At 39.9% G+C, this 14,923-nt stretch overlaps 1 long non-coding RNA gene and 1 gene segment (V, D, J or C); one reads left to right on the top strand and one right to left on the bottom strand.

Annotated features, from left to right (window-relative positions):
• Positions 1-268: 268 nt before the first annotated feature.
• On the top strand, positions 269-4,912 carry LOC124392033. 4 transcript variants are annotated; one of them, XR_006927081.1, is made up of 5 exons: positions 269-415; positions 489-648; positions 772-860; positions 3,685-3,763; positions 4,483-4,912. It is a non-coding gene; the product is annotated as an uncharacterized LOC124392033 (long non-coding RNA). The 4 variants fall into 4 exon arrangements; XR_006927083.1 differs by lacking the exons at positions 3,685-3,763; positions 4,483-4,912 and adding an exon at positions 1,418-1,712 and having other exon boundaries at positions 772-845; XR_006927082.1 differs by lacking the exons at positions 3,685-3,763; positions 4,483-4,912 and adding an exon at positions 1,418-1,712.
• Positions 2,806-3,673, bottom strand: LOC124392029. The segment is given in 2 exon segments: positions 2,806-3,372; positions 3,471-3,673. Coding segments are annotated over 2 exon segments (495 nt in total).
• Positions 4,913-14,923: the final 10,011 nt, after the last annotated feature.

Below are 14,923 nucleotides of genomic sequence, written 5' to 3'. Positions count from 1 at the left end.
GGGAAAGATCACACCACCACAGTGTGTGTTATTGTTCAAGTTCAAGTTCAAGTCCAGGTTTATTTCAATTGTGCTTTTCACAATATACATTGCCTTAAAGCATCTTTACAGATCTTAAGATTTGAAGGGAATGATGTGTGTTTATCCCTGATGATGAAGCCTGGGGTGACTGTGGCAGGAAAAACTCCCTTATGTGATAGGATTGGCGAGTCCCTTCCTGCTTCCGGATTAGTCGGTTGATGTGCTCATTGATTGTCCTATCATTGGGCAAGGGGGATGTATAAATTTGGCTGGGGAGCATTTTGTTGTCACGGGTGCTACGCCCCTGTCTGCGTCATCACGAGTCGCCAGTCAGAGCTGTCTGTTTGGGTAAACCGTGTGGCTGGTGTTGGGTTGGCGTGTTTCCTCGCGGCAGGTAAGTGAAACGGCTATAATGCTTTTATTTCTTGTGGAAGACTGCGTATGTAATTCCTATGCGTCTGTGTTAGCGTATAGTCCAAGGTGAGCCGGAGAGAGAGCGGCGTTAATAATACCGACAGTGCCTGCCTTTACACGTTGTACCATGGTGTGGTAGATCTATTAAATCGAGTGAGCCTACGGGTGCACAGAAGTGCTGTGTACGCGATTTCTGGGAAGACCCCACACACGGTATGTTTTAAGTTCTAACCGTGCTACATTTCCAAATAGTGGGTTGTATTAACTTGTTAAATTGATTATAGATCGTGTTGTCTCATCGGCGGTTCTTGTTCCCCCTGTGCACTATAATCTCAGATCTACAGAACGAGCCTGCAGCTTTCGGGCTTACCCTTATAGTAACCTGTGTTTCCGGATCACTCATCCCAATGGTATGTGTTTTAAAGGTAATAAACTTTTCGCATGTATGGTGAGTTGTTTAACGTTCTATTTTAATTTTATTACAGATTTGCGCTTCTATGGGTGAATAATGTGGAATTATCGCCCAGGAGGCGCTGTTGCTTTGCTTATAATTTAGCGTGTGCGTGTGCGTGTGCGTGTGTGTATGTGTGTGTGTGTGTGTGTATGTGCGTATCTGAAGCTTATTGGTTGCTTTTATTTGGGTTTTGTGGCCCTTTTTCTTTTGTGTTTACATTTAAATGTTAAAGGTTGGTTTTGTTTGCGTTTAATGTTTCTTGAACTATTTTGTTATTATTTTTACATTTTGTATCTTGAGTTATTTTGTTTACTGAAGACGGATTACTATCCCTCTTTTCCCTTTTGGTATTGTCCCTTTTTAAGTTTATGTATATAGGGGGGTGAAAGGCACAGCAAAGAGTTAAAGGTGCCCTCACCTCCTGTGTGTTACTTGTGCACACTATCCATATGTTTGTGACCTGCACAGTATCCCATCAGTGGCCTTTTGACCCTTCTTATGTGTAACTCCATCCGTTTGTGGTTACAGGAGCCGAGTGCCGAAGGCGGGGCGGATTGTGGTGGTGTTATTGCTTCACGAGTGCTGTGCTGTGTGCCGTGGTGTGTGTGAGTGTCTACACAGGTGCAACCAAAAGTTGTGTGGTGCTGTGGAGGCCGATTAGTGCCCGTGATCCCCGTTGTTATGCCTTGGCTCCTGCATCCACATCTATAAAGGTGTTTGATTATTGAAGTTATCTGTGTTATGGTTGAGTAATTCCTGTTTTTGGTTTTCCATTAGGTGCATCAGATACTTTTATCATTAATAAAAATCCATACTAATTTTACCCACGTCTTCCGCTGATTCTTTATACACGAACCTGTGTTGCCTAAATGCAAGTTATTTTCCCTGGCCAAGTGCCAGGGTGGCGTAGTCGCTACATTTCCTTTCGTCAGCCCTCGGTGTGTCATGCCACACTTAGATGAATGAGGAAGAAACCTTGAGAGGAACCAGAGTCAAAAGGGAAACCCATACTCATTTGGGTGACATCAAGAGTATGATTATAATCTTTATAACAATACAGAACACTGGAGTGTGAGAACTAACATGAGTGTGTGTGATTATGAGTATTGTCCTTTCTACAGTCTTATACAGTCAATTCACTTTGAGGAACCAGGAGCTACTGAGCAGCTCATACAATAGCTCAACATTCAAGCTCATGATCCAACCCCAGCTTCTCCATGCCAGAGCCTTTAAATGTTCGAAGCAGTCCAATGTCCAAAGTCCAAATGAAGTGAAATCCAAATGGAGCTGGTACGTCTTTAAATGGTTCGAGATGTTTGCGGCAATTACTTCTTTAAAGGTCCACAATCTTCATGAAGTGGGACGTGACTGGGGCTGGAGCCACCTCAGGATGCCTCAGGATGGGGAGAGAAAGAGAAGCAGTGGAGAGAAATTAGCGTAGCTGCTGTTCATGATATTAACAGCACAAGTTGATAATGTGCATGTGATCAGATGTTCTGGAACACAAGGTTATGATGTGAGACGTATGTTATGTGTAGAACTCGCTAAAAACATACGTCTTTAACCTGCACTTAAACTGGGAGAGTGTGTCTGAGCCCCGAACACTGTCAGGAAGACGATTCCAGAGTTTAGGAGCTATATGTGAGAATGATCTACCGCCTTCAGTGGACTTTGCTATTCTACGAACTACTAGAGTTTTTAGATCTCAGGGAGCGTGACGGATTGTAGCATGTTAGAAGTCTGGAGATACATGGAGATAAATCATTTAGTGTTTTGTAAGTAGCAGTAGTTCGTAGTTGATTTGAAACTTAACAGGAGGTCAGTGCAGGGACGATAAGATTGGGGTTATATGGTGATATTTTCTTGACCTTGTGAGAACTCTGACTGCTGCATTCTGGACAAACTGTAGCTTGTTTTTTAATGATGCAGGACATCCATCTAGTAATGCATTCCAATAGTCCAGTCTGGAAGTCATAAATGCGTAGATGAGCTTCTTTGCATCAGATATAGACAACATGTTTCTTAGCTTAGCAATATTTCTAAGGTGGAAGAAGGCTGTTTTTGTAATATTGTGCTGTATCACATCCTCCTCGTCAGCACCTGCAGTGTTTCCCTGTTGCAGCAGTGTTTCTCTGTGCTTCTCACTGAGGTTTTTGTATGACGCTCAAACACATAGCTACCACTGATATAATGTTCACCCTTACAGTAATAATCTCCTGAATCTTCATTCTGGACTCCACTGATGGTCAGCGTGAAGTCGGTATCAGATCCACTGCCACTGAAACGTGCTGGAATCCCTGACTGTAATTTTGTAGCCTCATATATAAGCAGTTTAGGAGCTTCTCCAGGTTTCTGTAGGTACCAGAATGCACTGGTTCCACTATCCACTGTGCTACTGGTTTTACAGTTGATGGTAACTGTGTCTCCTGGAACAACAGTCTTCACTGAAGGAGTCTGAGTCACAGTCCCCTGACCTCTGGATCCTGTTGAGAAACATAGATTGTGTGTGTATGCAGTAAAGTGGTGTAGAATCGGTATGAAATGAAGTGTGTGAGGCTGTGAGTCGATGTTAAACTCTCACCTTGAGTCCAGAGGGCCAGTGTGCAGATGAAGATGCTGATCAAAGTCATGGTTGCTGTGGGTGAAGATGCTGAGCAGCAGCTCTCAGTCATGAAGTGTTCAAGTCACAGGAATATAAACCCTCACCGAGCACTGAAGCAGGAGCTGCTGATGCAAAGTGTGTGTGTGTGTGTGTGTGTGTGTGTGTGTGTGTGTGTGTGTGTGTGTGTGTGTAGGAGGTTTTTGTACGGCAGTTTCATTAGAAGGCATCACTGTGGTACACTTTTGGTGGAGGCTCCAAACTCAGTATTAACAGTAAGTGTATTTTCTTTTTTCAACTCAAAAGCTGTTCATTTTATTCTCTTTTTCTCACATGACTTTTATCAAAAAAATTCATATTAGAAGTAAATGTTATTGACACTTTGCACTAAATTAATCTGATGTGAAATCTGCTGTGTTGAAAAATAAATATTTGAGTAATTAGTTTTAATTGGAATCTTCAGGATCGTTAAAATGTTCTAACACTGATTTTAGGAATCTTTCAGAGTTTAAAGAGATATTTAATCTGGAGCATGTAAGTGTTATTCTGAAAAAGTGAACTGAAGCTGGAATTAAAGTCTGTAATTCGCTGTTTTAAAATGATCTCTAATCTTATAAAAGTAACTATAACAACTATACTAAGTGTAGCAATAAATCCCATTGAGAATCAAAGCTGAATAAAGTTCTAGTGATTCCTCAACGTGAAGAGTAACTGACCTGCTGAAACACATTTATATGACATTTATGGCGTTTGGCAGATGCTCTTATGCAGAGTGACTTACAGTTATCTTATTAATACATTTTGGGGGTTAATTTCTTGCTCAAGGGTCCAGCAGTGGCAGATTGGTGGTGCCAGGATTTTAAATGATGACCTTCTCATCAGAAGTCCAACATCTTAACCACTGAGCTTCCACCTGGACACTGCAGTGTTCAGAACATCTACACAATATTTCTAGCTGTTTGTATGATGTGTATGTGTGTGTTTGTATTTCCAGAGGCTCCCACTGTGTCTCTGCTCCCTCAGTCCCCCCTGCAGTCGTGTGATGGCTCGCTGCTCTGCCTGCTGTCTGACTACTCTCCACAGGGGGCACTGGTGAGCTGGATAGTGGACGGGTCAGAGGTGAAGGACGGGGTTCTGACCAGTGCAGAAGAAGAGAAGAACGGCCGTTACAGCCGCAGCAGCACCCTGACCCTCAGCAAAGACCTCTGGGGAAAAGCGGAGGAGTTTATCTGTAAGGTCTCCCATAGCAACGCCATTCATCCAGTCACGTTCAGAAAGAGTCAGTGTGAAGACTAGAGGATCCAAGATAGAGTTTAACATCGAGCTGCTTCTGATCTACACACTGCTGATGTTTCTGTATTTCCTCTCGTCACTGTGCTGTTGGTCTTCCTGTAGTTTCTGCTGAAATAAAGCTGAGTTTTGGACGTTGTGTTTCTTTTATTGGAGTTAATGGTGATGATCAGTGTGATGAGAGAGTGGGATTAGCTGCAGATTCAGTGTGTGTGTTTCAGTGCTTCACTGAGTTTTGCTGAAGGAAGTTGAACATCTGGTGAAGTTTCTGCTCTATTCTTGGAGAAATGGAACTCGATCAGACGTTTTAATGCAAATCTCACTTACACCTCACTGCTCCTTCAGTTCACTTCAAATAAAGGATTAATATTTTAGCTGCTAATGTTCTTCCAAACATCACATTCATAAAAGATTTTATTTTATTTAAAAAAAAAATCTTTTAAAAATTTTGTTGGTCACAACACATTTTGGCCGAGCGACAGTAAGCAGTAGTTAATTTTAACACTGAAAGCTTCTCTTTTCTTGATTTAACAGATTTTAATGAATGTATTAATTATACAATGGTCTCAAAGCTAAATTTACTTCAGGCGTACAAAAGTGCACCGTTCATTATGTGTAAGTTATAATGGGTGTGTGGTACATTTTACTGTAACACTGAAGTTATCTCTATAAATAATACTGAAACTAATGTGTGAAGGCACCACCCACACACCCCACATCCTCCTAGTCTTAGAAAGTGTGTGCTGAATTACTGACAGCTGTCTCAGTCTATAAAATGGCTGTACTGGGAAGACATGCAGGTAGTTGGTTTGAAAGAGGCAGATGTCGAGGACAGGAGAGTATGGAGATGGATGATCCACTGTGGCGACCCCTAATGGGAGAAGCAGTAAGAAGAAGATGAAGATTGTGTTTTTTGTCACAACCAGCAGGGGGCAGCGCATCTGCCATTGCAAAATTCTAGAATTTAAATGCATTGCCCGTCCAAATAAAACGTCACCACCTGGATGTAACTACGGAAATTGCACCTCACTGCTCCTCAATTTCAGCTCAAAGAATAATAATATTCTACCAAACATTACATTTATGAAAGCTTTTATGTAAATTGTCCATTTGACTAAAACATTATTTTTTTTTTTTTGCTAGCCACAGTAGCACATTGTTTTTTACATATCAGTTGAAATGGTTGTGTGGCACATTTTACTGTATCACTGAATCTATCTTCATAAATATCAAAGGAACGGAAACTTGTGCGAACACACACCAAACCCCCACAACCTCCTAGACCTGTAGAGTGTGTCTGATTGAGTTACCGCTAATTTGGTCTACGAATGTCTATATTATGTGTTTTATTCACAACCACCAGGGGGCAGCCCATTTGCCATCTCAAAATTATAGAATGTTAATAAGTACCAAGGTTCAGTTAATCATCCTTAAATCATTTTTTAAGTCATTACATGAACAAGTGTGGATTTGTCATGTCTCAGTGCAACTCAATCTCAGTTTTTCAGGAAACACCACAGCTTTCAATCATGGCCACCATGGACTCCACTTCCTATACCTTACAGTTCTGTCTCTTGCTGCTTTGCCTGCTGTCTGACTTTTCTTCACAGGTGAGCTGGACACCAAATGGCTCGAAGGAACTGAAGAAGACTTTACAGTCGCAGCAGCTCCCACACCCTCAACAAACACCTCTTACTAGCACATCCAAACAGTAAGGCTACAATAATCCATAAAAACACACAAAACCTTGCCGAGCAACAACTATGCATTAATAAAGTTTACATCCAGAAACTGATAGACATCAGTCAACTGGAAAACATTTTCTAGTACATGAAGGAGAATATTATGATCAGTCAATAAGAACTCCAAAAGAGTACCGTTCCCTTAACTACAAGACTTTAACAAGTAATACAGCACAATCCCAACTCCCGAAAAAAGTTGGATCACTGTGTAACCTCTTTAACAATGACTTTACAAAGCATGTATGTGTCAGGGATCCACCTGCCACGCCCCCCTCGGAGGTTCTCACGCTGCCTCTCTCTGCTGCTCTCAGCGTTAATCATCCGCACCTGTTTCTCGTTCTGATTCCCCTTTATAAGGTCCCGGTTCCACCCCACGCACTGTCGGACCTACTTAATGGCTATGGTGATTTACCAGGCTCCTGACTGCCAGCATTCCCCGCTGGTTCCTGCTCCTTCGTCCAATCGCTTTTACAGATTCTCATCGCCTTCTGGATTATACCCGCCTTACGGCTTATACTTCTCTTGATGGATTATAGATTCCTGATGGATTTTACTCGCATTACGGACTAAACCCGCTTTACAGTTAGTAATGCTGCCGGACTTGTGTTTGTGTGCTGAATGCCGGTTAAATGATGATAGAGTTAGTTTTGCTTTCTACTCGTGGTCACTACCCTGACAGCTGGAGAGCTAAATAATGAAAGATATGTTAAAATACCAATCTATTGGGGGGGGGGGCTGACCATGTTCTACAGAGGGACCATCGAGAGCATCTTGAGCAGCTGCATCACTGCCTGGTTTGGGAACTGCACCGTCTCGGATCACAAGACCCTACAGAGGATAGTGAGGACAGCTGAGAAGATCATCTGAGTCTCTCTACCCTCTATCATGGACATTTACCCCACACGCTGCATCCACAAAGCACACAGCATTGTGGATGACCACACACACCCGTCACACACACACTTCACCGTCCTACCATCAGGGAAATGGTTCCGAAGCCTTCGGGCCGTCACATCAAGACTGTGCAACAGTTTTTTCCCGCAAGCCATCAGACTCCTCAACAAACATTTGAACTGAACTCTCTTTCACACACACACACACACACACACACATACACACACACACACACACACACACACACACACAACTTTGTGACTGACAAACATCTCAACAAACATCTGAACTGATCTCTCTCACACACAAACACTTACACACAACTGTGTGACTGATCTGTACAAACGGACTCAACATGCATCATACACTTCGCACACCCAGGAACAATGCAGAACCGGCGACAGAGTCGTGAGCGGTCGAGGCTCATTGATACACGTATGGAGTGAATGCTGGTCCGTGTGGTGCAGTAATGTTCTTTCTACAGTCTTCTACAGATAGTTCATGTTGAGGAGCTACTGAGCAGCTCATAAAATAGCTCAAAATCCGAGATCATCATAGCTCCAACAACAAGTCCTCCATGCCAGAGCCTTTAATTGTTCAAAAAGGTCCAATGTCCAAACTCTACATAAAGTGGAATCCAAATGGTGCTGGTATGTATCTAGATTGTTTGTCTGGATGTTTGCGGGGTCGGCCGGCGTCTACTTATTTAAAGCTCCACAATTTTCATGAGGTGGGACGTGACTGGGGCTGGAGCAACCTCAGGAAGCCTCGGGATGGGGAGAATTAGAGAAGCAGTGGAGAGGAATTAGCGTAGCTGCTGTTCATAATATTAACAGCACAAGTTGATAATGTGCAGGTGATCAGATGTTCTGGAGCACAAGGTTATGATATGTGATGTGTGTTATGTGTAGAACTCGCTAAAAAGATATGTTTTTAATCTACACTTAAACTGGGAGGGTGTGTCTGAGCCCCGAGTACTGTCAGGAAGACTGTTCCAAAGTTTAGGAGCTAAATGTAAGAATGTTCTACCACCTTTAGTGGACTTTTCACATATCATAAACTTGTGCTCCAGAACATCTGATCAAATGCACATCATCAACTTGTGCTGTTAATATCATGAACAGCAGCTATGCTAATTTCTCCCCACTGCTTCTCTTTCTCTCCCCATCCCGAGGCATCCTGAGGTTTGGCCAGCTCCAGTCATGTTCCACCTAATGAAGATTATGGACCTTTAAAGAAATAGATGCAGAACGTACAAGGTGGAAGAAGGCTGTTTTTGTAATATTGTGCTGTATCACATCCTCCTCGTCAGCACCTGCAGTGTCTCCCAGCTGCAGCAGTGTTTCTCTGTGCTTCTCAGTGAGGTTTTTGTATGATGCTCAAACACTGTGTAAACACATAGCCACCACTGATATAATGTTCACCCTTATTAGAACGCATCACTGTGGTACACTTTCGGTGGAGGCTCCAAACTCGTTATTAAAAGTAAGTGTGATTTTATTTCATTATTAGAAATGGAATAAATAAAAAAAATATAAATAAATTTCAGATTAAATTATATTTTTTTATCATGTGAGGCTTTAGTAACAATCAAAATAATAAAGAATCTGTAAATCAATAAATAAAGACGTTGCCACATATAAAATATTGAATAATTATATTAAATATTAAAGTATAAATTGATGGTAATATTGAAGCAGGTCAGAATTTCATACATGACGTTTTGTAAAAATGAAAATCCAGACAGAACATGCTGTCAGTTTGTGGTGTTTGTCTGAGTGAGTACAATATTATTATTCAGTAAGGTTGTGATTTATGTTTTCTTTAGTTTTATCCAGTAAAATATGAAGTCAGTTTTTATTAGAGTTTATTACAGTGAAAGTTCATATCATTTCCTTAAAAATACTGAAATCTCTAATACTTTATAAATGATTTTCTCTTCTCCAGCGAGTCCTTCAGTGAAGCCCTCCATGTCTCTGCTCCCTCCGTCTCCTCTGCAACTTTCCGAGGGACCGTCCTCACTGCTCTGCCTGCTGTCTGACTACTCCCCACAGGGGGCGCTGGTGAGCTGGATAGTGGACGGCTCAGAGGTGAAGGACGGGGTTCTGACCAGTGCAGAAGAACTGAAGAACGGCCGTTACAGCCGCAGCAGCACCCTGACCCTCAGCAAAGACCTCTGGGAAAAAGGGGAGCACTTTATATGTACAGTGTACCATGACAATGTCTATCATTCAGTCACGTTCAGTAAGTGTCAGTGTAAAGACTAAAATATCAGAGATTAACATCTAGTGGTGATGTTAATCTCAGTGATAGAGTTCTGATAGAGTTTCAATCCTACACACTGCTGATGTTTCTGTATTTCCTCTCGTCACTGTGCTGTTGCTCTTCCTGTAGTTTCTGCTGAAATAAAGCTGAGTTTTGGACGTTGTGTTTCTTTTATTGGAGTTAATGGTGATGATCAGTGTGATGAGAGAGTGGGATTAGCTGCAGATTCAGTGTGTGTGTTTCAGTGCTTCACTGAGTTTGAACAAAGAAAGTTGAACATCTCAAAAAGTTTCTGCTCTATTCTTGGAGAAGTGGAACTGGTTCAGCCATGTTAATGCAAATCTCACTTACACCTCACTGCACTCTGTATGTCTGTACATTTAGTTGGGGAATATTGCTGGTTTCATTTCTTTGTTCAGAGCCTGTCAAAAGTGTAGAACCACTTTGTGGAAGGTTCCATAAATAATTGTGGGAAATTATTCTGAAATTGTTCCACAACATAAAATTGCAAAACAGTTAAATATCTCATCATTTACAGAACATAATATCATCAAAAGTTTCAAAGAATCTGGACAAATTTCTGCATAAGGGACAAGGGCAAAAATCAATCCTGGATGGTTATCGTCGGGCCCTCAAGCGAAACTGCTTTTAAAATAGTCATGATTCTGTAATGGAAATCACTGCATGGGCTCATTAACACCTCCAGAAATCATTGTTTGTGAACACAGTTTGCCATGTCATCCACAAGTGGAAAAAGGCATGCGTGAAGTTCCTTTTCTTTTGGCTTCTCTCATTAGGGGGCGGTCCTCTACATCTGCCTCTTTCACACCAGCTACCTGCATGTCTTCCCTTACCTCATCCATAAACCTCCTCATTGCTCTTTCTCTTTTCCTCCTTCGTGGGGGCTCCATCCTCAGCATTCTCCTACTGATATACCCCATGTCCCTCCTCTGCACATGTCCAAACCTGCTGCTATCATCTCTGGGCCAAAGCTAATTTAAAATGTACTAAGGGAAAGTGGAAAACTGTTCTGTGGTCAGGTTAATAAAATTTTGTATTTCTTTTTTGAAACCATGGATACCACATCCTCCAGACTAAAGAGGAGAGGGACCATCTGGCTTGTTAACAGCGCTCAGTTCAGAAAGCTGCATCTCTGATGGTATGGTGGTGCATTAGTGCCTGTGGAATTGGCAGTTTGCACATTTGGAAAGGATCCATTAATTCTGAATGTGTATATACAGGTTTTAGAGCAACAATTGCTTCCATCCCTTGCATATGTAAGCAAAACAATACTAATTGCATACTGAATGTATTATAATTAGTAGTAGAAGGGTTCAGGTGCTGAACTGGCCTGCCTGCAGTCTAGAGCTTTCACCATTTGAAAACATTTGGCACCTCATAAAACAAAAAATGTTTTGCACATTGTCCCAGCTTAGAATTTGGGTTGTATTTCTGATCTTCTCCCATATTTAATATTGAGTCTTGACATCTTACTGCAGTTGATTCCTGTGATGCGTCTGTTCCTCGTATTTTAAATGTAACCTCAACTTCCAGAATCTGTGTAATTCCACATTTCAGTAGTCAAGCAGCTTTTTGGAATTGGCTGAATTTCAAAAGAAAAAAAAAAAGAAATAATGAATTTCTGGTACATAATTACTTCTTAAGTAATACATAAGAAGTGTTCAATGGTACATAATTACTTGTTAATCAAAGCAAAACCTTTTTAGTTGCACCAAAATAAGCCAAGAACCTCTGAAGCTCTTCTGGTTAAATTTAGTTCTCTATTTGCACTTCATCTTCAGTTACACTCCTTAAGTTCCCTTTTCATTTGAAAGTTGCCCAATCTGAACCACAGGGGATGACCATTTCCTTGACTTGAATAATAAAAAAAAAGGTTTTACAAAATATGAAAAATGTCATTTATTCTGTAACCCAGAGGATGGAGCTGAACCTGTTCCTCGTCCTGATGCTCTCCTGGAACCTGCACATTGCTTATAGCAGTAAGTAGACCTGCTTTATTAATAATACACTGCTGCTGTGGTTTAATCAGATACAATCACATTCCAGCCAGTGATTTATACAAACTTTATTTATTTATAGGACACTGATTAATGTTTGATTTAACCATCAGAAACAGCTGCAGATAGACAATATGACAGTATTTATAAATTGTGGATGATATACGTAATCAACCATTTACAACAGAAATTATGCTAAAAATAATCATAAATATAGGGTCAGTCACATTTGGGTACATTATATGGTCAAAAGTTTGTGGACACCCAACCAAAACATTTCTATGTGCTTCTTTATGAACATCCCATTCCAACTTTAGTCCCCAGTTACGTTTTTAATCGTACGGCTTACTAGCAGAGCCCATGCTCTAAAAAATATATAAATATTCAAAAATTTGTAATTTTAGTCATGTGACTCTTTCAACTTTTGTTTGAATTAAAGCAATGAAAAGGACATGAACACATGATGGGAAACATAGCAGACACTTGTTTTCTCATGCATGTGCAGAGATATAAGAGTTGGATGAGTGATTTTTTTGAAAACTGTTTAAAAACATCAGTGTAGACAGATGGCTTATACAAGTACCAGTACCAGTACCAGTACCAGTGGAGATCAAAAAAGTACCCAAAACATATACTCTGTACTCACGTTCCCATTCAGTCAACTTACATAATGGGAGACAAACATAATTTCAAGTTTGAATGTCACAAATGTTCCAGTTCCTATTAGGCACTTTACAGATGCATTACATGACAGATGCAGTGCAATGTTTTTCTTTTCTTTCTTTCTTCTCTTGATTCCTTTGTGTTTTCTCCCTTACAGTGTACTGTAAAGAAAAAAACTTCTGCATTCTTAACTGTGGCAACGTGAGCGACGCTCGCCTGACCTGGAGCACGGTCCTTCACGGGAAAAGGACGAATATCCTCACCAATGAAAACGATAAGGTCACGAAACACCTGACTGAGTTCCGTCGCTACAGCTCGAAAGGAAAAAACCTGATTATATCCAATGTACGTCACTCAGACGCTGGACGATTTTACTGCAATGAGAACGCGATGGACCTCAGCGTGGTCACAGGTGAGTGTGGGGAAAATTCAACTGAATGAAATATTTCAGTCTATAAACCAGATTTCTTCTTGAATATGAAATGAATACCTAAATGTTTTTGCTTGCTAGGAAGTATTCCAGGTCCATGTCCATCGGTGCCGACAGAACGAAACACTACAGAGAACACGAGTAAGAAGCCTGTAGAGCAAAAACTCTTCTGCTGTTATCAGTGGTGTTAATATTAAGACTAGTAAATCATCAAAAAGTCATTTTTTATAGTTAAAAATGTTATAATAAGAGCGTTAATGTAGTAGATACTGTATATATATCCTGCACATATTGTGTGTGTGTGTGTGTGTGTGTGTGTGTGTGTGTGTATATATATATATATATATATATATATATATATATATATATATATATATATATATATATATATACACACAGTACAAATAAAAGTTTGGACACACCTGCTCATTCAAAGAGTTTTCTTTATTGTCATGACTATGAAAATTGTAGATTCACACTGAAGGCATCAAAACTATGAATTAACACATGTGGAATTATATACATAACAAAAAAGTTAACTGAAAATATGTCATATTGTTCTTCAATGTAGCCACCTTTTGCTTAGATTACTGCTTTGCACATTCTTGGCATTCTCTTGATGCCTACTTTGAGGAACCTACAATATGACATATTTTCAGTTCACTTTTTTGTTATGTATATAATTCCACATGTGTTCATTCATAGTTTTGATGCCTTCAGTGTGAATCTACAATTTTCATAGTCATGAAAATAAAGAAAACTCTTTGAATGAGCAGGTGTGTCCAAACTTTTGGTCTGTACTGTATATATAATATATATATATAAAGTTTTGGTCTGTACTGTGTGTATATATATATATATATATATATATATATATATATATATATATATATATATATAGAGAGAGAGAGAGAGAGAGAGAGAGAGAGAGAGAGAGCTTTTTGAGCATCAGATTCCATAATTAGTCCCAATTTGCTTTTATAATTTCCTTCACTTTTCTGGGAAGATGTTCCTCTAGATTTTGCATTGTTCTTGTGGATATTTGTGTCCATCAGCCACATTATGAATTCAGGTACTGATGTAGGTGAGGAGGCCTGAGGTGCAGTCAGTGTTCACTTTAATTAAATATGTGTTCTTTAGGGGTGAGATCTATAGCAGGCCACTCAAGATCTTCCTCTCCAAACTATGTAAAGCAGATCTTCAGGGATCCATCTATTTATATTATGGCTGTAAAGCGATTAAAATTTGTACGCTGATTAATTAATATAATTAATTTATCGCATTAAATCATAAATATTGGCATACGAATTGAAAAATTTAAATGATCACTTAGGCAAGAATAAACATGGACAATTATTTTATTATTGAGCACAATATCACTATAACACCCATGCCATGTTTCTATTGAACATTTGTACATTACTATTGATCTCTTACACTACAATGGCCATAATGAAACAGGAACACAGTCAAACTGACCTCATTTCTTATTTCTCATTCAACCAGTTTCTAAGAAAAACTAACTTGTTTACTTTTTTCTGAGTTGTACAATCTCTTCTTTTGCATAATTTTGGCAATTTGTGAGAAAAGTCTTTCACATGAGACAATGGTTGCACGGGATATTAGCAAATATTAGCACGCTAGTTTAACATGGGCCTCTGCATGAGCTGAGTAACACTCTACAGAACACGTCAACATCCAGTACTGGGATCAACTCTGTCACGATGTGGCGCATTGCTCAAATTATTTTCCTTCTCTATATATACAGGCGCTCCCCACCTTACAAACGAGTTACGCTCCAAACGAGCGTTCGTAGCATGAATTTGATCGTATGTTGTTACTGTGTTCGTTATTGACTACGCATATAAGATGTAAGAGCTAAAAATACTATCAAATAAACTATTAAATATACTTAAACAAATCGAAATGATCAAAATACTGTATACAATGTTAAAAAAAAAAAAAAATGACAAAAAATGTAATTAAATTAATAAATAAAAAGATTGATTGGGCCGAGTCGAGTGCGCATCATGTTGACTCGTTATGGTCGGCGACTAGCTCTGTAGATTCACCTATTAATGTACACTATATTGCCAAAAGTATTTGGTCACATGACTTTCCCAGCCATATGTG

Source organism: Silurus meridionalis, chromosome 10 (genome assembly GCF_014805685.1).
Source record: "Silurus meridionalis isolate SWU-2019-XX chromosome 10, ASM1480568v1, whole genome shotgun sequence".
Taxonomy (NCBI): Eukaryota; Metazoa; Chordata; class Actinopteri; order Siluriformes; family Siluridae; genus Silurus; species Silurus meridionalis.
Note: the sequence above shows the minus strand (reverse complement) of the source record. Positions and strands in the feature narration are given on the sequence as shown.